This window comes from Mastomys coucha, unplaced genomic scaffold (genome assembly GCF_008632895.1).
Source record: "Mastomys coucha isolate ucsf_1 unplaced genomic scaffold, UCSF_Mcou_1 pScaffold12, whole genome shotgun sequence".
NCBI lineage: Eukaryota > Metazoa > Chordata > Mammalia > Rodentia > Muridae > Mastomys > Mastomys coucha.
In genome coordinates this window covers 94641667-94664643 of record NW_022196894.1, presented here as the reverse complement: position 1 = coordinate 94664643, position 22977 = coordinate 94641667, and the positions used below count along the sequence as shown (strand labels likewise).

The 22977-nt window shown below is 46.0% G+C and overlaps 1 protein-coding gene across 3 annotated transcripts in view; it reads right to left on the bottom strand.

The window, feature by feature from the left end:
- The window catches only part of Igsf5 (immunoglobulin superfamily member 5), a 50702-nt gene extending 29150 nt beyond the window's left edge, over nucleotides 1–21552 (bottom strand). Inside the window, exons 1-4 of one of the 3 annotated variants that reach the window (XM_031364823.1) lie at nucleotides 21466–21552; nucleotides 19131–19208; nucleotides 12164–12481; nucleotides 7185–7484 (exon numbers count right to left, since the gene is read on the bottom strand). In XM_031364823.1, the coding sequence (XP_031220683.1) occupies nucleotides 7185–7484; nucleotides 12164–12481; nucleotides 19131–19188 (676 nt within the window). In that variant the 5' untranslated portion in view covers nucleotides 19189–19208; nucleotides 21466–21552. The remainder of the gene's footprint in view (nucleotides 1–7184; nucleotides 7485–12163; nucleotides 12482–19130; nucleotides 19209–21465) is intronic. The other 2 variants (XM_031364825.1, XM_031364826.1) reach the window with 2 other exon arrangements.
- Nucleotides 21553–22977: the final 1425 nt, after the last annotated feature.

Below are 22977 nucleotides of genomic sequence, written 5' to 3'. Positions count from 1 at the left end.
TATGAAGGCCAGAGCTATGATCTTGACTCCCACAGTTCAACTGGAAAGCAGACCTCTGTGTGGAAGTCTCTCAACTGTCAGGGTGTAGGTCTTCCCACACGAGGAACTAGTTGCTCTTGTGGCCCCTGTTTACTTTCTGGGTTGTCTTCGGTCTCTGGCTCACTTGCCAGTCACAAACCTTGATCAACCAGGTTATTCAGACTCAAGAAATGTGTGTGAAAGTTTCTGAGATAGGATTCGTGTTCACAACCATCATGGACACCCTACATCAAGTTAGATTCTCTCTCTCAAACACAAGTTTGCAAATGTCATAAGTTTTTATGATAAGGGAGCTAGCTTGGGTTAGACACAAGGCTTGGCTCCTGATATAAGTGATAAGTCTTGAATTCTCCTTGCCTAGGAAAACATGTTTATTGACTACTCAAACATTCTATGCCCATGGCCTTTATCTTCCCCTACCTAACATTCCAACTTCTGTGAAACCAGGCTGAATCCAACAACTTTCCTCCAGCTGAGTAGAGAGAGACTGCATTCTCCTTGAGTGTGCATGTGTAGAGGGGGAAAGGCCACCTCTTGGGGCTGATGACTGAGTCTGGAAGGGAACAGGGGCTTCATGGGTGGTATGTTACTGTCCTGTTCCTTAATTCATCCATCAAACCCAGCCTTTCTCTACGGTCCCACATTGAACCAATATGGGTATCAGCAGCCAGGTGGTCCCTGTTCACTTCCCCTTTATGGCAACCATTCTCCCCTGGAAGTCCTTCCTCAGAGCCTCACATTAGGAGACACTTCAGCCCAAGTAGCCTTTAATCCAGTTGACCATGTTTGAGATCTTCAGCATAGCTACTACTGGAACTTTACAGGTGTCTTATTTTAATAATGTTTTTCCATTTATTACTAGATAGATAGATGATAGATAACATGGATGGCTTGTTTAGAAGAAAGTTATTTCTAGAACAAGTGCATTCACAGCTGATTAAAAAATAAATAATAGTCATATTGTTAAGTCAAAAATGATAATAGATAGAAAAACAGGTTCTTAGAATGGTTCATGATCCAGTCTGCTCATAAATGAGACAGGTGGGGGAAAGATCCCTTGCCTTCGCTCAACACAAGAAAGCCTCATACTCTGCCGCAGGTCCTCTCTTTGGGGAACAATCCCTCCAGGGAGGCACCACCCAGGTCACAACTGATATAAAACTATTTTCAGGGCATCTGGAAAGACGTGATCATGCTGTGTGCAGGGCAGAGGGTATGTGGCTCAGGTGACTGACAAGAGCCCTAGTTACAGCAGGCATACTTCACATGAGCAACCCACGGGGACAGCTAACAGTGAAGGTTAGGTCCAGGTTTCTGGTTCAAGCCTTTTCCCCTAAGCTCTTCCCACCGCGCATGCTCCTTGGTGCCACGTGACTGACTTTACTGAGTGCTTGGGGACTGTCCTATCCCGATCTCTGAAGGAAAGAATCACTTTCCCAAATGTTCTGAAAAGAGTTAGCAGAGCTCTACAGGTGTTGCATAGAATTTCTCAAAATCAGCTACACTGCCATAAAATGCCCCCACCAGCCTGTACCTATGCCACCCAGAGAGGATATGGGTGTCTGGTCTGAGTCACTAACATAAGCTCACCCGTCTGTTCCGCATGCTCTAGGGCACAGATCACATTAAGGGATTGTCTTAGACATTTCAATACACTTCTCCCAAGATCAACAGCTCTGGGGGCGGGCACTGAAGCTAGTTCAGCTTCACAGATGACAGAGCTGGGGCTTAAAGAAGTTAAGTAACTTCTCTCAAGTCACAGAGCTAGACAGCAGATGCGCTATCCCATCTAAGGTCTGTAGAGACTGTGGAACCTACCAGCTAAAGTAGAAGGTGGGGCTTTAGATTTTAGGTTAACTACTCTTTTTAAAATTCTGTTATTTTGAAACTTAAAGTCAGAGATACTACATTCCTTGAAAACGAATTAAATGAAGAGCTTATGGAAAGGGCTGGTCCACAGCAGAGGAGTTCAAGATCTTCCAAGGACTGGTTCAATTAATTGCCTGCCCATTCCACCTGCAGGAAAACTGAGCCTGGGAAGTCAGTGATATCCCCAGGGTCCTGTCATCAGGGAGGCCATGTGGATATGATGGTCTGAATAAGAGGGCTGCTCCTCAACCCAAGGAACATCTAAGATTGCCAGCGGTCGCCAGAAACAACATAAGGGCACATAGTAGATTCTGCCCTATAGCCCCTCCCCCCATGGACCCCAGAGGAAGGTACCCTTATCGCTGTGACTTCAGACTAGACACAGGATCAGACCCACCGCCTTCTCTATCCCTGACCTTGTCACTTTTCATGGAAATGAACTTTGCCCTAGATCATTGCACCCCACAAGATGCTCATGTGTCCTAGAAATGCAGCCTTATGATCATCACTTCACAACCTACACAAGAGGATAACCAACACAAAGGTTCCCCCAGACAGGGACAGGGGGGCATGCTGCATACCTGAAGATTTCTCTGTTGGGTAGATTGGGTGTTGTGTAGCTATGTCCTCCCAATAGAATAGTCCCTCTTAGAGGAAGCGAGGAGATCATAATGCTAAAGAAGGTGGGGAAAGCTGTAAGGTTTACAAGGCCCTTCGCAAAGGCTATAGAAGCTATAAGAGCTGTGGGCAGACTCTTTGGTGGAACTGCCTGCAGATTGTTCAGGGAGATGCAAGGACATGGTATTCCTGCATCATCAAGATGCACACTTGAGTCATTTGCATCACCCACTTCTGTACATCCATGTTCCTGTAACTAACCCCAGTGAACTCCTTGATGCTCCCAAGTAACTTGGGTAAAGTGAGTTTTTTGGTGTGTCACCCATGTCTGACCTGGTATGAGTAGGTGTTCACTCATGTCTCTTCCCAATACACAACAAAGGGGCTGTGTTTTCTAATGTTATGCTGTTTGCCACCCAGAGGTTTGCGATTTCAGTAATTGTGATGGTTTGTATGTGCTCAGCCCAGGGAGTGGCACTATTAGAAGGTGTGGCCCTGTTAGAATACACTTAGTCTTGTTTGAGTAGCTGTGGCCTTGTTGAAATAGGTGTGCCACAGTGGGTGTGGGCTTTAAGACCCTCATCCTAGCTGCCTGGAAGCCAGGATTCTGCTAGCAGCCTTCAGATAAACATGTAGAACTCTCAGCTCCTCCTGTACCATGCCTGCCTGGATACTGCCATGTTCCCACCTTGATGATAATGGACTGAACCTCTGAACCTGTAAGACAGCTCCAATTAAATGTTGTCCTTATAAGAGTTGCCTTGGTCATGGTGACTGTTCACAGCAGTAAACCCCTAATTAGGACAATAACTAAGAAAACTTGGCTTTCTGTAACTGAGAAACCAGCTCTGCAAACAAGCGGTGGCCTCCCACTCACCTTCCTTTGGAGGAGTTTTGACCTCTAGGGCAGCATGCATGCACTTGGTAGCCTGAGTCTGTTAGACTTCCTAAGCTCATGTAAGGGATGGAAATAAACCCCAGCCTTGTGGGCGCAGAATGGAGTTTCCCCACCCCTGAGGAAGTCTAGCAACTCTCGAGAGTGGTTCACCTGTCCATACTCTGTGAATGGACCCCAGCTTCCCTAGTTCCACAGCCAAGGTTGAATGAGGTCTACAGCTAAAAAACTCCATACAACACGGAGACAGATACCAGCTGCTCTGATCTTGATGAATAATTTAAAAACAATTTGCTCTTTTGCAAGTGAGTCCAATAAAGCAAGGTTCCCTGATGCCCACCCTCAGGGTCTTCCTTCCCAGCCCTCTGGCCTACAGGTGCTGTAAATAACGTGTTGTCCAAGCTAAGGAGAATTCACTGATGGGGGTGAAGTAGCCTGCCTTCTGCTTTCACCTTCAGAAGAAAAAGGAGGCAGAGAGCTAATGAACCCACACACTTATGGTCACTTGATCTTTGGCAAAGGAGCTAAAAACCATCCAGTGGAAAAAAGACAGCATTTTCAACAAATGGTGCTGGCTCAACTGACACTTAGCATGTAGAAGAATGCAAATTGATCCATTCCTATCTCCTTGTACAAAGTTCAAGTCCAAGTGGATCAAGGACCTCCACCTAAAACCAGATTCACTGAAACTAATATAAAAGAAAGTGGAGAAGAGCCTCAATCACATGGGCACAGGGGAAAATTTCCTGAACAGAACAGCAATAGCTTGTGTGCTAAGATCAAGAATTGACAAAGGGACCACATAAAATTACAAAGCTTCTGTAATGCAAAGGACACTGCCAATAGGACAAAACAGCAACCAAAAAATTGGGAAAAGATCTTTACCAATCCTATATCTGATTGAGGGCTAATGTCTAATATATACAAAGAACTCAAGAAGTTAGATTTCAGAGAATCAAATAACCCTATTAAAAAATGGGATACAGAGCTAAACAAAGAATTCTCAATTGAGGAATACCAAATGGCTGAGAAGCACCTAAAGAAATGTCTAACATCCTTAGTCGTCAGGGAAATGCAAATCAAAACAACCCTGAGATTCCACCTCACACCAGTCAGAATGGCTAGGATCAAAAACTCAGGTAACAGCAGATACTGGCGAGGTTGTGGAGAAAGAGGAACACTCTTTCTTTGCTGGTGGGATTGCAAGCTGGTACAACCACTCTGGAAATCAGTTTGGAAGTTCCTCTGGAAATTAGATGTAGTACTACCAGAGGACCCAGCTATACCACTCCTGGGCATATACCCAGAAGATGCTCTAACATGTAATAAGGACACATGCTCCACTATGTTCATAGCAGGCTTATATATAATAGCCAGAAACTGGAAAGAACCCAGATATCCCTCAACAGAGGAATGGATACAGAAAATGTGGTACATCTACACAATGGAGTATTACTCAGCTATTAAAAACAATGAAATTTATGAAATTCTTAGGGAAATGGATGGATCTTGAGAATATCATCCTGAGTGAGTTCACCCAATCACAAAAGAACACACATGGTATGCACACTCTCTGATAAGTGGATATTAGCACAGAAGCTCGGAATACCCAAAGTATAATCTACAAACCACAAGAAATTCAAGAAGAAGGAAGACCAAAGTGTGGATACCTCATTCCTTCTTAAAAGGGGGAACAAAATACCCATAGAAGGAGTTGCAGAGACAAACTATGGAGCAGAGACTGAAGGAAAGACAATCCGGAGACTGCTCCACTGGGAATCCTTCCCATATTCTATCATCTAATCCAGACACTGGAGGCTAGCAAGTGTTGGCTGACAGGAGCCTAATATAGCTGTCTCCTGAGAGGCTCTGACAGTACCCGACTAATACAGAAGTAGAGGCTCACAGCCATCCATTGTACTGAGCATAGGGTTCCCAATGAAGGAGATAGAGAAAGGACCCAAGGAGCTGAAGGATTTGCAGCCCCTTAGGACAAACAACAATATGAACTAACTAGTACCCTCAGAGCTCCCAGGGACTAAACCACCAACCAAAGAGTACATATGGTGGGACTAATGGCTCCAGCAGCATATGTATAGCAGAGGATGGCCTAGTTGGTTATCAAGGGAAGGTGAGGCCCTTGGTCTTGTGAAGGTTCTATGTCCCAGTGTAGGGAAATTGCCAGGACCAGGAAGTGGGAGAGGGTGGGTTGGTGAGCAAGGGGAGGGAGGAGGGAACAGTTTCTTGTTTTTTGTTTTTCAATTTTCTTTTTTTCTTCTTTTTCTTTTTTTGGAGAGGAAACCAGGAAAGGAGATATCATATGACATTTAAATAAAGAAAATATCTAATAAAAAAAAAAGATTCATGTCTAGAAGGCGCCATCCAGCCAGAGCTCTGGGCTACCCCACATTCTTGAAAGTTGAAAGGTGGGTTTTCAACAGTCAGCTCTGGGCTACTTGGTGCCATCAGAATTTTGGCACCAGAATTTCAATCTTCCTTGTCAAAGCCTGGACCAGACTCCATTGTCTCTAAGTAGCTTATAGGAGAGCTGGGTTGGACAGAGGTGATACAAGTAATTCTGGAATATCTGATTGAGCAAGAACCCAAAAGTTGATAGGGAAATGTCAGAAGGACACTTGAGGGGGCAGGAAATGCTGGACCAAGCTGAGTCTCAAGGATAAGTATGAATTATAAGAGACAGAATAAAATTGAATTTATACCAGACAGATAGACAGGTAGACAGACAGACAGGTAGAAGGACAGACAGGTAGAAAGACAGAGATTTGGACAGACACAGGTGCAGGAAAGCCACATGAAAATGAAGGTTTAGGTCAGGGGCTACTTCTACAAGCCAATGAATACCAAAACAAGAAGGGGAACTGAAGACACTCTCTGCACTCCATCCATGTTTCCCCTCCTCTTCTCTAAGATGAGCAGTTTACTGTGAGCCTCCAGGGATCCCTTACCTGGCATATATGAGGTCCTGGACTTATGCCCAGCATTGTCTCTTTCAACAACTCTCTCTCTCTCTCTCTCTCTCTCTCTCTTTCTCTCTCTCTCTCTCTCTCTCTCTCTCTCTCTCTCTCTCTCTCTCTCTCTCTCTCTCTCTCTCTCTCTCTCTCTCTCTTTCATGCACACACACACAAAGTCATGTAATCTTCATGTTCTACCATGTGATCCATGTACCCTCAGACCTCTACCATGTCAACTCAGAGCTCACAAGCTCCACAGGGCCCTTTAATGCACAAGGCTAGAGTTCTGCTATGTCACAGTAGATTCCTCTGAAAGGCAAAAACTTCAAAATCTTGCTCCCTATCCAACTTAGATAATGTGATGTTGTTTTGGTTTTTTGAAACAGGATCTCACTTTGTAGCCCAGGCTTCCCTGGAACTCACTACATAGCCCAGGTTGGCCCTGAGCTCTCAGCTATCCTACTGCCTCAACTCCCAGGTGCTAGAATTATAAGCATGAGCCACTAAAAAGATTAAGTCAAGTATTTGTTTCTGAACCTGCTGCCTTCTTATCTAAGTAGTGGACAAGGCGTCTCAATGGTTCATTTGCAATTAGGGAAAGGAGAAACTCTCAAGAAGGAACTGTAAGAGCATGTGAGACCGAAGAATCGCTGAGGCCATAGTGTCGAATTTGCCTCGTCGCTGTCTCCACCCCATGTCAAGGTGATTTTCCAGGTTGACAATGAATACTGACCCTCCCAGGAGCTCAGAATAGTCACTCCATGGCTTTCAGGGTAGCGAGGCTCACTTACCAGGTGGAGGCGGAACCACGGTCAGGTTGACAGTTAAGGACTTGCTGGCCTGCAAGTCCTTCAGCTCTGCCACACAAGTCAAGGTCCCGTTGCCCAGTGGTGTGAGATCCAGGACACTTAAGACCCTCATAGAGTTGCCTGGCTCCAGAAAGGAACTGTAACTCGAATGGCTTACAGGAACCTCAAGCTCCCAGGAAATATCCGGGAGTGGGTCCCAGCCCAGGGCATAGCAAGTCACGTTACAGGGTTCACCCTCAGTGACTATGAGGTTGTCGGTAGGGATGTTCAGGGTCCCCATGACTAAAGAGAAGAGAGACACAAGCTAAAGAATGATAGTTGTCTGATTTTTCCAATTTTAGCCTCAAATTACATCTCATGGGACTACCTTCCCAGGCCCCACGAAGGCTGTGTCTGTCCCAGGAAACCACAGTTCAGGCTTTAACTGTCATAGCTTTCTTTGTGCCCCTGCTGGGCTCTACAAGAAGGTGAGGTGGCTCCCAATGGCTCCCAATAATAATGGAGAAATAAACACCAAGGGCCACTGGCATTAGCTACAGGATTCTCTCAGGAAGTCCTGGAAACAGAGGCAAAGAAGGAAATAATCTATATTCTTTTCCCAGAGACTCATGAAAAGCAAATCTCTCCCCTTAAGTTTGGTTCAATCACCTTCATTTTATAATTCTGGGGTCATAAACTGTTTTGTTTTGTTTGGTGTTTTAAGGCAAAGTCTCCTGTACCCAAGGCTAGTCTCATACATTACTGAAAATTGGCTTTGAGCTACAGATTTTCTTGCCTCCACATCCCAAGGTCAGGGAAGACAAACACGTGCCACCTCACCTAGCAGTGAACTTTAAAAGTTAACTGCCTTGGATATTCCTTTAAAATGTTTCTAGTTTTAAATTACATCAAAATGAATTTATTATATACTGAATTAATCCAATTAAGTTTCAGAATTGTTAACTTAAGTCAATATTTTTTTTAAAGAACTCACCTGACCCTGGCAGCATTCACACTGCAAGGAATTCATCTGAAAATGATGTTTACGTGTGCTAACATGACCAAAATAACCTGAAGGTTGGCCCCAGCAAAGACACAGCCTTAGTGACATGCATATGCATTCAAATTTTCAAACTCAAACATGCTACAAGGCACATCCCACAGCTGCTTGGTATAATAGAAAGAACACGGGACTAAGAATCAAAAACTCTACTCATTCATGACTTGGCAGCATAACTCCATCACTGAAACCTGCGGGTCTTGGAGCCCCCCCCCCCACCTCTGCACTCCCCATGTCTTAAGAAGATAGTTTGACCGGGATATATGATCTTCAAACACTTTGGGTTCAATTCCTTTTTCAAAGCCACTGGTGATTCCAAAGAACTTCCTTTGTATGAGGAGTAACTACATAAATTATTATGAAATATTTACTTAAAACTAACCATCGTAACTTATTACATGTTTATGTAAATGAACACATTGACACTAAGCTGTATATTTTTAAACTAATAAAAACATAAACCAAGTGGCAATGTTTATCTATGCAAATCTCTCTTGTGTTCAGCTAGATTTTCAAGCAGGAAGGTTCATTTATACGTTACAAGGTTGCTTTGTTTGAGAAGAGCAGGGGGAAAAAATCTGACTTCCCCTAGAAACACAGCTAAAACTGCAGAGTGTTCAATGGCCTTTTTAAGTAAGCATGGGTATTCTTTGATGCCATGCCAAAATCGAAAACAGGAATGTTCCCTTGGAGGTAAGCTCAGGAGGGTACCTGAAACCTTAAACCACTCTGAGGGCTTTCCCTCTCCTTCTAGAGATGGCAGTAGGCTGGCTGGATTTTTGCCCAACTGTGTGTGTGTGTGTGTGTGTCTGTGTTATTATGCTCAGTCTTGTGGATGAGAAGACCTCTCTAATGTACAGCACACTGCTCCCCTGTACTCAGGAGGCTGGAACTGGAAAGGAGTCACTACCATGTTAGCATCGCCTTAGGTCATTATGAGAAGTCATAGCCTGGAGCGGGGAAGGACCAGAGTGGGTATAAAGACCACACCCCTTCACTCTGCTATACTTCCTGGATGCCACTTAGAATAGGTAAGATGCCAGTGCAAACCTTAAACACTCCTGTAAATGGGTCAATGAGTAGAGAAAGGGTTTGCTTAAATCTGAAGGGCTTAGGTTTTACATGTTCATTATTTTGCCAACACCTCTTTTGATGAAGAGGAGGTCTAAAATAGATAATGGAGGCCTCCAGATACATGTTCGTATGCACACTGGTGTGTGTATATGTGGGCGTGCACGTGCTCACATACGTGTGTGTATGTGCATGCATGTGTGTTTGTGTGTGTGTACTTGTGTGTCTGTGTTTGTGTATTTTTTTGTGTGTAAGTGTGTATACATACGTGTGTATGCTCACACACTCATATGTGTGTGCATGTGTGTGCTTGCATGCTCATGGTGGGGGGTTGTATGTGTAGCCAGAGGCCAACATTAGGTGTCTTCCTTAATCACTGTCCATTTTATTTTTCAGATAGAATCTTCCACTGAGCCTGGAACTCATCAATTTGATTAGTCTGTCTGTCCAGCAAGCCCAAAGGACCCACCTGTCTCTACCAGCAGGGACTACAGCATGCACTACCACACCCAGATTTCCCATGTGGGCCTTGGGAGAATCAAACCCAGGCTTTCACACTTGCATAGCGAGCACTTTACCAACTGAGCCAGCCCTCTTCTAGTCATCTTTTGGTCATAAGTATCTAAAATAATATGCTTTTTCCATGAATTAAAAAAATGTTAACAAGGTAATTTCTATGAGCCAGGCCAGGCTTTCTATTGACCCACCCACCCCATGCTACAATAGCCCTGGGATGAGAGGTCTAGAGCCCAAAGTCACTGTGTGCTTTGTTCAAGACCCTGCAATTCTAAGCAACAAAGACAGAATGGAAATGCAGGCAACCAGGTTCCCAAGCCTGTATTTTTAACCTCTAGACTGCTCTGAATGCCCAGCTGGATGTAAAACAAGCTAAACTGGGCAGTGCTAACCACTAGACTGCTCTGAATGCCCAGCTGGATGTAAAACAAGCTAAACTGGACAGTGCTAACCACTAGACTACTCTGAATGTCCAGCTGGATGTAAAACAAGCTAAACTGGACAGTGCTGACCACTAGACTGCTATGAATGTCTAGGTGGATGTAAAACAAGCTAAACTGGAGAATGCTAACCACTAGACTGCTATGAATGTCCAACTGGATGTAAAACAAGCTAAACTTTGGAGTCTTCAGTGGTTTTGTCACCTGATCCTCACAGCAGAGGTGTGAGCTGAGAGAGGATTCCCATCCCCACATTACAGAGGGGAGGGGAGGGGAGCCATGTGAGCTGAGAGACGAGCCTCATCCCCACATTACAGAGGGGAGGGGAACCAGTGCAGACATCTCACTGGTTGACAACTGATAAAGGAAATCCAGAATTCATGTCTTTGATTCTGTCCCCTGTGTTCTTTCCATTATAACTGAATTATTATCAGAGAACCTGGGCATGAAAACCAGGCTAAGATTTCTAAGTGACCCCATAAAAATCACAACTTAAAAATGGTAGTTAATTACAAGTTAATTACACCCCCCCACACACACACACAAAGATACCCCAAAGTAAAGAACCACCAACTAAATTCAATTTCTAGAGTAAAAAATCATTTTAAATACATATACAAATACATAGACATGCTTTTCTACCATATATTATTACATTTGATTTGACAGAATCTGGGATTTCACTGGAGAGAGGAAATAAATGGCTATGAGAAATAATCTTAAAGACATAGCATGTTCTCATGAGAGTTGCTGTCACAGAAACCAGAACTCTAGAGAGCTGGGAACAAAGTCCCTGGATAGAGACCACAAGGACCTGGGTTAGGATCTACTAGTCACAGCCTCTGTCAATAACATTAGTTTACTTTCAAAAAGTGTCAAGGGGTCTTGATTTGGGTACAACTATCTAAATCATCATAAAACACATTCTGTTTGCCTTTATCATTGTGTGAAGATCTTCTAAAGATCAAATTATTTTTACAAATGAAAATAAGTTATGGTAGAATAGCCTAGTGGTCTACCCTTCTCTCTCAAATACATGACGTATTTGGAGAACACACACCTTTGACTGTGCTGTGGTCACTGGGGCAAAAATAGATCAGAGAAATTCAAAGAGAGAAGATAGTTAAAGCATGCTTCTACATCGATGATGTATATTACGAAGTATAAGCCAGTTGTGCAAAAACCTAGAGAAGATGTGACCACCAAATGTCAAAAGCAGAGTTGGGAGAGGGGCTGTGCAAGTACATGAAGAAGTCCAGATGTTTCCAGAAGGGCAATTATACACCAGATTAGATTAGATGGGAAAGTGATAAGCCCATCTCAAAGGGGAGAGGGGAGGGAAGGAAAGGGTTAAACAAGATGTCTAACAGGAAAGGAAGGAGGACCGAAGGGAGGGAAGGAGGGAAGACGGGAGGAGGGAGGGAGGAAGGACAGAGAAGAGGAAGGGAGGGAGAGAGAGAGGACAGAAGTAAGGGAGGAAGGGAGGGAGGGGAAAGGGAGGGGGACAGAAGAAAGAAAGAGGGAGGAGAGAATAAAGGAAGGGAGGGAAGAAGGGAGGGAGACACAAACAAAGTCAACATTAGCTCAGAATACTCAGAATAATGAAATCTAGACTATGTGGGGGAAACAAGGATGCTGGAATGGAGAACATCCCTGGACAAGAGCCAGACAGTGACCTGCTGCCAACCATCTGCACCTCTTGATCACCCAGAATGCACTGCTTCCTTTTTCACAAATGGAGAGTAGGAACCCAGTTGGCAACACAGTAACAAATACACACAATGCAGTCAGCTCAGAATTACAATAAGCACCACCAAACTTAAAGGTGGGCCCCAAGTATCACCGCACAGTGGGTGAGCCGCAGAATGTCCTTTGCAACCCTCCGGCTGACTCACCTTGCACCGAGAGGAAGGCAGATCCAAACACATGGCTGTTCTGCAGGCTGCACTGCACAAGTCCCGAGTCACTGGGCTGCACATCATGGATGATCATCTCAGAGATGAAGCTGTCAGTGCTGTTGTAACTGGCATAGGTGAAGCGGTTGTTGGTGATGATGGGTCCCTGGGAGGTGAGACTCAGCACCACCATATCGTTGAGAGTCCACATGATAAGCTTCCAGCCGTGAGTCACAGTGCAGTTGAAGCGAGCATCTGAGCCCTTAAGGACCGTTACATTCTGAGGACCTTCTATAATCTGATAACTTGATCCAGAAGCTAGAAGGCAATCAGTATTTCGGGGCAGTAAATTAATTAGCGGACACAAATCAACAATGTCATTTAACCCTCTGTTTGCCAGCTGTCGTGCTGAGTGACCATCTGAGAGGCCCAGCCTCTCTGCCTCATTGTTCCTAAGGCCAGGGACCAGGACTTCTGGTAGACACATGGCCAATGCAACCCTCCTCCCACTTTCCCCTAGATGGGCAGCACCAGCTTGAACACCATTCTCTAGAAGCTCACAGTTACCAAAACCACAGAATGTGGCATTTAAAAGTAGAGGTTTTGCAGATAAACTCTGTCAAGGATCCTAGCATGAAGTCATCCTGGATGCAGAATGGACCTTAAGTCCAATCCTGGATGTCTCTATAAGACAAAGGCGGGGCAGGGGGGAGACTAGATTCTCCTTCACAGCCTTCAAAGGCAGCCAGTCCTGTCCATAGGACACACGAGAGTTATAGCCACATCAGTAGAATTGAGACACAAGTTCAGACCTTGCCACCCTGAATACACTCTTCCCCAAATCTTGTCATTTAGAAGTCCCACTGAAACAATATATACCCTGGTTTCTTCTGGATCCAGTTATCAGATCATAGAAGGCTCTAAGAATGTAACAGTCTTACAGGGTTCAGAGGCTCACTTCAACTGCACTGTGACTCATGGCCTGACTGACTAACCCACCAGTCAGGATACTCCTGTTATCTTTTGGTGTTATATGATTCCTACAGGTCAACACACTAGCCCTCCGTGTATACTGAGGAGCTCCAAATAATACCAGCTTTCCCCTTCTCACTGGGAAGAGCAAAAGTGAGGCAGTCCCTAAAGGAACTTGGTTGAGCCCTGAACATCCCCAGGCAATAGCCAGATAGTGACCTGCAGCCAAACATCAGCACCTCGTGATCACCCAGAATGCACTGTGGGCCAGAGTTTCCTTCTCCATGATGGAGAGAAGGGTTACACACACACACACCAGGACCAGCAGAGAGAAGGGTGCTGGGAAGACAAGAAAAAGCAGAGCTAGGAGAAGGCACCTCAGCTACTTGAGTGGTTGAGTGCACACCACCCAGGGAATGACAGAAAGAAGAGAGAAAACAAGTTCCTAACACCCTTTGTAGTGTAGATCTTCTCTGTAGCCACTTGGCCAACTCTCACTGATCCACACCCATCTTGATCTTCAGCTACAAAACAAACAAAAGTTCTCAAGAAAGAAAAGAAAACAAAACAAAACAGTAGCAACAACAAAAAAAACTAGAAATGACTCTGTCTTTACTTTCCAATGCCCTGATGAAACACTGACCAAAAGCAACTTAGAGAGGGAAGGGTTTATTCCAATTTGCACATTCCAGATCACAGTTCATTAAAGGAAGCCAGAGCAGGAGCCTGGAGGCAAGAACTAATAGAGAGGCCATGGAAGGGCACTGTTGATTGACTGGCTCTCCATGGCTTGCTCAACCTGCTTTCTTATACCAAGTAGGACCACATGCCCAGAGGCTGCTCTGGCCACAGTAAACTGGGTCTTGCTATGTTAATCATTAATCAAGACAATTGCCTAGGGGTCAGTGAGTCGGGAAAGGCATTTTCTCAGTTGAGATTCCCACTTCCAAGATGACTCCAGCTAGTGTCAAGTACACAAAACTCAATCAGGTCAGACACCAGATACTGCGGCAACTCTAGCTACAAACCTGGAGTCACTCTGAGGAAAACAGACTAACTTACATGCCACAGGAAAGAGGAAATTCCAGCTTCTATACACACTGCCCCCAGTATGGAATTAGTGGCAAGCACATACAGACTGCAAGGCTGACCGAACGGGGTGGGTGAGAACCACAGAGCCTGCAAGGTTGGAGGGTAGTGTGAGTGTGTGCACCTCCTTTCACTCCAAAGACAATCTGCAAAGATGTCACCCATGCATGCCCCCAGGGACTGAGGAGCCACAGGACATTCACAGGCCATGGTGACCCAGCCTTACATTGCAGGTGGACAGGTAGGAATAAAGCCAGAAGCCTAGGCCATGGGGGTAGTCCTCTGAGTTTGACGCTACCTGTTTTTGCTACTGTTTTGGTATTGGTTTGTTTTGAGGCAGGATCTCATATCTCCCAAGCTGGCCTTACATTTTTAACATAGCCAAGGATGACCTTGAACTTCTGACCCTCCTGCCTGAAGCTCCTGAATGCCAGAATTACAAGCATAAGCCACCATGCCTGGATATATGGTGCTGGGAAACAAACCTGGAGCCTTGTGCATGCTGGGAAGACTCTTTACCACCTGACCTTCAATGAAACGGGTGACAAGCCTTAAGCACAATTCCGGTGAATGCAGCCCCCTCTGGATCCACCAACTACCCTCAGCTGCACCTGTGACAAGGGACGTGTGGCCACTGCACTTCCTCCTTCCTCTGTGATTCATTAGTGTTGAGGCCCTGTGTGACCTCACCCCACACAAACATTAGAAAACACTTGCAGATAAGACCTCTACTCAGCCACATACCTCAGCTCTCACCTCTCTCTCCTCTCCTCTCTCTTTTCCTGGAGAGCAAAGCAGCACAACAGAACAGAAAAATCAGGATCTGCCCTACCTGAAAGCTGTCTGCAGGTGTCCCTCAAGAAACCTGAGGTGTGCGCTGTCTGCAAGATTCCTTGAGGAGTTTCTTTTCCTAGAAGGTTTGGGGCATCCGCACCCTTCAGCTGACAGAGCCGGGCTTCTCACATGATCTTTCTTACACATCTGTAACTGCTTGCTCCCTCTAAACTTGAGCAGAATCTGGGCTTCTCCAGTGCTCTGTAGAGTGTCTGTAACTGCTCGCCCCTCACAATTTCCCACTCCCTATTCTGACATTTATGTCATTTAAACCACTCTTGTGGGAACCAGGGGTCAGCCAACCTCTGCACCTCTTGCTGATCCTCTGAAATGATTATTGAGCTGAGAATGTGGCTTGATCAGAAAAGTGCTGGCTATGCAAGCATGAGGATTTGAGTTTGACCCCCCAGAACTCACACAGAAAGCTGGGTTTTGTGGTATACATTTGTAAATGCAGCATAGAGGCTCACTGGCGAGACAGCCTAGCAAAGGTGTCAAGTTCCAAGGAAAAGTGAGATATCCTACCTCTGGAAAATAAGGTGGCAAACATCCTAAAGAATGACCTAAAGAATGACCCTAGTATAATGTCTGACCTCCACATGCATGTGCGCACACACACACACACACACACACACACACACAGGTGAAACAATCTCCCTGACATAGGAAACTTAATGGTCCTCCACCAATCACCTCTCCATTTTCCTAGTCCAGTGTGGCTTCACACTCTATCCCCACATCACTGCTACGTCTACAGACCCCACACTTTCTTCCTCTTACTCAGACTTCATAGTGAATGGGAAAGCAGGCTGGACATGCGGCTAGAGGCCAGGAAGGAATAAGGGATGGAGAATAGAGTGCAGAGAGGACTGCCTTGACGATAGGCCTTCAGATGAAGAGTACAAGTCAACCACTGGGACCCACTGAGGAAAAGCAGAATGAGGAGGTTCTGAGAGGAGTCCCTGAGTAGGTCTGAACTGTCTGCTGAGCTCCTGGGATGATACAGAAAAAAGCCAATGTCACTGCTGGGCCACCAGCTGGGGAGCACCTAAATAGGTGCTGCTTGTGTCCTTCCCCCGCCTCCATCCTCCAGATATAAGAGTCCCATCACTTCAGATAGAGCAGAGAGCCTTCATAGGATTGTACTCTAACACCAAACTCTCCCCCACAGCAACTCTCTCTCCCTCTCCTGTTTGTTCTAACTCCACACTTGAGGCACCCAATGAATCTTCTTAAAGTGCCAAATTTATCAAGTATTTCAGGACCAGGGTCTTTGCACAGGAGTAGCTTGGAATCCAGCCTCACCTGCTCCTGGAGTCCTGGGTAGTCAGAAGTCTGCCTGGGCCACACCTTTCCAGACCATTCTGTTTATGCTAAACTGTCCTACCAAGGGCTCTCTACTGTGAAGCTTCTTCCAAGCAACTGTCACGTGGCAATTTATTTGTTGTTGTTGTTTTTGTTCTCGATGACTGTTTTCCATATTAGACTCTAAGCTCTGGTACCTATGCCTCAACTACATGGAATATAATGGGTTCAGTGAATATTTACTGAGAAAATAAATGAGGTGACCAAGGTCTACGTAAGCCATGATACAATGGACAAAGTGGGGAGAAAAAAGAGGGGATGAGAGAAGACAAGAAAGGAAGGGTAAGAGGAGGGGAGGGAGAGTCTTGGAAGGGCCCTGTGGGTATCTGGACACTTCCTTGGGCTACAGAGCTAAGTCTACAAATGAAGAGACTCAACTAGCCACAACACTTTCCTAGATGAAGCAAGTAAGGGGTCCAGCATCCATTATAAATTCTTTGTGGGGATTCTAAAACCAGCTCATAATACTTGGCCCTCCTGATGCAGCCATCTTAAACCTCAAACCAGATCCATCTTGACTCAAGCCAGTACTTAAGGCTCAATATCCGTAAATAAATCAATACAAATATATATGTATATATAGTTATATATTTTTCTGATTATATATTTCTGATAAATATTCAGAAATATATTGTATATATTCTATATATTATAAATTTTATATTCTAGTGTATATATATACATATATATACATACATACACACACATACACAAATAATAAATGTATATTTCTTATTTGACATCTGAAGCTGAGAGCACATATTCTAGGGATTTTGAGACCTCCAGAATCGGCTCAGCCCATCCTTTTTGGATCTGGGGCAGTCCACCCCAGCTGATGCCCTGAAGGACTCCTGGACATATGTCCTGGATATATGGTGCTGGGAAACAAGCCTGGAGGAAACAAACATATATATATATATATATACACACTCTCTGAGCTTCAACATAGCTTTGTATATGTATATATATATATACATACATACATATACATATATATGTATACACACACACATAATTTTTTTTAAAAAACTAAGCCCAGAGTTGATCCAATTCTCTCTAGTCTTTAAAATACTTTTTTAACCTCTAAGTGTCCCTAAAGCATGGGTTAAAGTGGCCTGTTAGCCTCTGGCTTAGTCTCTAAACTGCTCCCAGGCCTGGCTTTCCTCTCCACTCTACTGGGAAATGTCCCATGGGCCCCTCCAGGCTGCTTTTCACTGTGTGTTGTTAGAGGGCTCCTCACACCTTTACCTCTGAAGTCCTCAGTCAGGAGTTTCACATGTAAATACACCCAGAGGTGGAATTTCACCAACCTGCCCACCTGACACCGCTGTCTCCTCCTGAGTTTCACTTCAGTTAACACTGTCCCAGTCAGGCTTTTAAAACTCAGTGTCTACCCATCCAGCACACAAGCTCCTGAAGCACAAACAATCATGGCCACCCATGTGGCTCATAGAACTGTGGGCATTTGGGGAGGAGGGAGACAGACAGACAGAGCTTTTCACTGGGTGTCATGTCTCCAAGTTGATCACAAGGATGATTCAGTTTGTAACAAGTTGTCCAGGGCACCTGGTCCTGCAAATGTCTGTGCATCCGTTCTGACTTTCTATTACAGTAAACCTTCATGTTGCCATTATAGGAGACACAGAGAAATGAGAAGCCAGAGGCAGTGGGCAAGGAGTCAAGACCTAATTAATTCCAAGCTGAGTGCACAGACTCTGGGGATTTTGAGGCCTCCAGAGTCAGCTCGACCCATCCTACTTGGATCCACTGGAATCCACCCAAGCTGATGCCCTGAAGGACTCCTGATGACAAGCTATGGTGAGGTTCAGAGAATTGCCATACTCTTAGGGAGGCTTGGAGATCCCACCCTAGATACCACAAGAGTCAAGAAGGCTTCCAGATAGAGGAGACACCTGAGCATTCCTTGAGAGATACAGAGACTGAAGAGGTAGGAAGCAAGTGGGAAAGATAGTTCAGTAACTAAATCAATTCATATGACAACCTCATAGACCTAATGGAGTAAGCCTAAAGAAAGCCCTAAGGGGACCATGTGGAGGTCAGAGGCATAAGGTCCCCAAGGGCAGAGTAACGATGGCAGGAATAGTAGCTCCTGAGGAGGTGGCCATGAAACAGATGGCAGGAAAGTACCTGAGGATTGCCTATAGGGGTTACCTGAGGAGGACCACCTGGAGGGAGTGTTTGAGGAGGACCACCTGTAAGGAGTGCCTGAGGAGGACCACCTGGAGGGAATGCCACAGGAGGACCACCTGGAGGGAGTGCCTCAGGAGGACCACCTGTAAGGAGTGCCTAAGGAGGACCACCTGTAAGGAATGCCTGAGGAGGACCACCAGGAGAGAGTACCTGTGAAGGACCACCCAGAGAGAGTACCTGTGGAGGATCACCTGGAGGAAGTGTCTGAGGAGGACCACCTGTAAGGAGTGCCTGATAAGGACCACCAGGAGAGAGTACCTGTGGAGGACCACCTAGAGAGAGTGCCTGTGGAGGACCACCTGGAGGGAGTGCCTGAGGAGGACCACCTGGAGGGAGTGCCTGAGGAGGACCACCTGGAGGGAGTGCCTGAGGAGGACCACCTGGAGAAGTAGCTGAAGAGAATCACCTCTAGTCTGCCCTGCTGCACCATCTGGTCATCTATCCTCCTGCCTTGCTTTTAAAGAATGTCAACAGCCTACCCACCTACTATACCTACCTGTCAGCTGAGCCAGGATGACCAGCACAGCCAGGACATCTCTCCAGCTGCCCTCCATCTCAGCATGATCTTCCTTACCTAGAAGAAGGCAGCAGGTGATATTCAGGGCCAAAGGGACCTACCTTGCAGCTCACACACTCTGGATACTTCTAGGGCATTGCATCCTAGGCAAAGCTTGCTCTCTCAGAGTCTGCATTTTGGGGCCCATCACAGAAACACTGGGTGGAAAACAGGGCATGAAATGTGCTTTCAGAGACCTCTGGGAATTCTGGTGCAGCTCACCTCAGAGAATCCCTGAAGGACAATGACCTGACCTTGAACCTAGTGGTACTCAAGCCTGGGACTCACTCCTTATAGCTGAACTTCATTCCCGGGTACCCCATCTCAGGAAGAGAAGAGGGTGGGGCTTCACCCTTGGCCCCTCTGATGCCTTCCAAATCTCAGGATGCACACTGAACACTAACTGCCCATATCCCTACTTTACGGTACTGTCCTACCGAGGGCCTGAAGCACTCAACAGAGCTGGACAGCGTGCCTCCTCCATGGGGTCTCCTGGTAGCTAAGATGGTGCTGGAGTCACTGCCTTCTGAGACTGAACCCTGAGCCCAGATCCAGTCTCACAAAGTGGCAGATAAATCATTTGCTAATTTTCAAGCTCAATTAACACAGGTTTGCAGGGAAATTGCTCTATCAGTCACCTGGAATGCCCGGGTCAGCAGGAAAGAAGGGAAAATTGAGCTGCCCAGTTCTGAAAAACCACACTGGATTTGTTGCGGGTTTTGTTTTGGTTATTTTGTTTCAGTTTTGTTTTCAAGATAGGATCTTTCATAGCCCAGGCGGGACTCAAAGACACTTTGGAGCAGAGGCTTGCCCGCAGCTCCTCACCCTCCTGCCCCCCTCTCCCAAGTGCTGAGATTATAGGTGTGTAGTAGTCCCAGCCTGAATGATGCCTGTTTTACTGAGAGCCACTCACCATTACTGAAACTACAATAAGGGATGGGCAAAGTTCATGAGGGCAAAGGTCATGAGGAAATACTTCAAGCACTGATAGGTGAGCTGGAACAGCTGTGGCATAATGGCACATCTTCTTGACCCAGGAAGAACTCTCTTTGGGAGTGCTTTCTGCCTGACACCTTCACATCACTCTGTCTGTCCCATGGACAGCTGCTCTACCCCAGCTGTCCCCCACCCCCACAAGTTGTCCCAGGCCAGAAGCAGAATCCAGGAGCCAGGAGTGAGACCACTGCCACAGAAAGTGATACATATGGACACAGCATTTGAGAGTGTGTGTAGCCATTGACAACATCAAAAAGGGGATAGTTACAGTGTAGCCAAAAGTCACATGTGTGACTTTAATTAAGTAGGGACTTAGGTCAGAAATCCTTAGATAATAATACCTCTGTTGGAGGTTGACCCAAACCTGAGACTCATCTTCTCATTCATTTTGCTTCAGAAAGCTTTGAATAACCTACTTTTAGTTGAAAAACTGTCATCTTTCAAAAAATATTACTTATTAAGTTCTGCTAACCTCCTACCCACTCCTCACTGGCCTGACAAGGGGGAAAAAAAAAACTCAGAAAATCTGACATGTCTCCCCCATAGCTTGACGGAGAGAGAGACCATGAATCTGCTGTCTCATAACTAACTCCTCGTTTCTGAGCTGCTGAAAATATTTTATACTGAGACTTCCAAAGGCTCTGAATATGCTGTTTCAGGCAGAGCAGAGACCAAAGGCTTCTCGGGGACAGTAGGCTTGGCTGGAGTACCCGCTGAGACAGGGGCTCCCTCCAATCCCAGCGTTTCTGCTCTACTTTGGAATCTGAAACTCTGTGCACCTGCATTCAGAACTGATTCTTTACTGTGGTATCCCTCACTCGGATCCTGCCTCCTCACTGACCAGGGCCTGCCTCCTTACTTGGACAGGCCTTCTCTTGGAAGCTGCCCTCTCAGAATCCCCAGTGGTAACAGAACATCCTGCTCCCCATGAAGCGTCTCATCAGGGGAGAGGGCACTTACAAGTTTGTCTAAGGAATGCAGAGACTACTTTCTCAGCTTCTGGGTCCTGAGACCCTCCCCTGAATTCCGGCAGCGCCCTAGCATAACCCCAGAACAGCTCTGTGCAAGAGGGGCACTCTATGACAAATTACTGGGATTTTAAAACCCTGAGAGCACCCTTCCTGTTTAATTTTCAACTCGGTGGAAGCTGAAAGGTAAACACTCTGTATTTTTGTCCAGAGCCTCACCTGTGGCCTACCAAAGTACCCAGAGAGCCCGGAGGAGAAACCCACCGGACACCCCTTTCAGGAGAGCCTCCTACTGGCGTTGCCTCCCTTACCTCAGGCAGGTAAATCTCGGTATCTCGTTCATGCGGGCTTCCTGGCTTCTGGCTGCTCTGTGTAGAAACACCGGAACACTTCTGACTGGATACTACTCACCCGGTAACAGGAAGTTCCTTGCCAAGTGGCCCTATTCAGTCAGTGCCCAGGCTATAAACCAGGAGGTGCAGGCAGGTGTAAGCACCCCTAGCTGCAGTGACTTTGCTTCTTAACCAATAGCTGGCCCAAACACAGGAAGTCCAGGCCCAGGCTAAGAAACAGGCGGAGCTTCTACCCTTCCTCTGCACCAAGCATTTTTCCAGTCCTTAAGGGTCAAGGCTGCCCACATCCTGGTTCAATTGCCCTTCGCCATGAGCTGGAGTCTGACAGGCTCAGTCAGCCCCAAAGACTGTGCCAAAATACCTTGGCCTGGCCATCCACCTGCCTTTAGTAGAGGCCCAAGGCCTGGTGGAACCGGTTCCCTGTCCTCCAAGCAAACAGGACAGCCTTAGAGATAAGTGAACTGGGCTCGACAGCCTGTAGGAGTGTAAGCTGAAGTAAGCTGAAGTAAGCTGAAGTTTCTAGAGAAAGCATGAAGACTGCAGATCGATTGGCAGAGTAGAAATTCCTGATCGTGGGGAGTTGGAATGTTATAGATCAAGGGCCGATTTATCTTGGGCTACCTTTAGTCGCCTCCATAGCCATTTATCTGTGTCTGTAACATCCTTTTGGCTTATCAATGAAAACGTTTAGATTATTAACTTAGCCGACCGTTGCTTCCACCAAACTAAAACCTAAGAATGTTGTCAGATAGGGCCTGAAACCTGTAACTCGGACTTTTCAGTGTCGCAGTAAAGCGCCTACCCGACATCCCCAACAACGGGTCTGATTCATGACTGTTCTTTGTTCTGTGATTAAAAGTTCACCATGGAACCTGTCATTCAGGGAAAACTGAATCTGCTTTCCCTGGCCTGCGTCATGCACATTTGTCTTGGGAGAAACCACCCCTTCCTCCCTTTGCAAGTAGATAGAGATCCTTTTGTCTGGATCTCATTTCCTGCAGAGCGTTTGTCTGAGCCATGCAGATGAGGAAGGAGTGTAGGGAGAAGTCCCCTCTCCTGCCAGCCCCTAGAAGTCCAAGTGTGCACTGTGACCCCCACTCCTGCCAGCCCCCAGGGGACTGAACATGGACTGCAGCCCAGAATCCTTCCTGGAAGACTGAGCATGGACAGTGAGCCCTACTCCTTCCAACCTCTGTGTGACCCTCTCTCTCAGAAATGGCCCTATTACTACCTAGGGGATCTTTACAAACATGTCTGAAGGTCTGCTGTCCTGAGGTACTGTGTGTGTTTGAGAGATTTACATCACTTCTAAGTTTGAGCACAAAGAGAATTTTTGTGATATTTTTGGCCCTTGCTATTTTAAATTGACAAAGTTCAAATCTGCATAACACATATTCATGAGGCAATTCAGATCCCAGGGAGGCTTTACAGCAAAGTGGTGGTGGTGGTGGTGGAGGTGGTGGTGGTGGT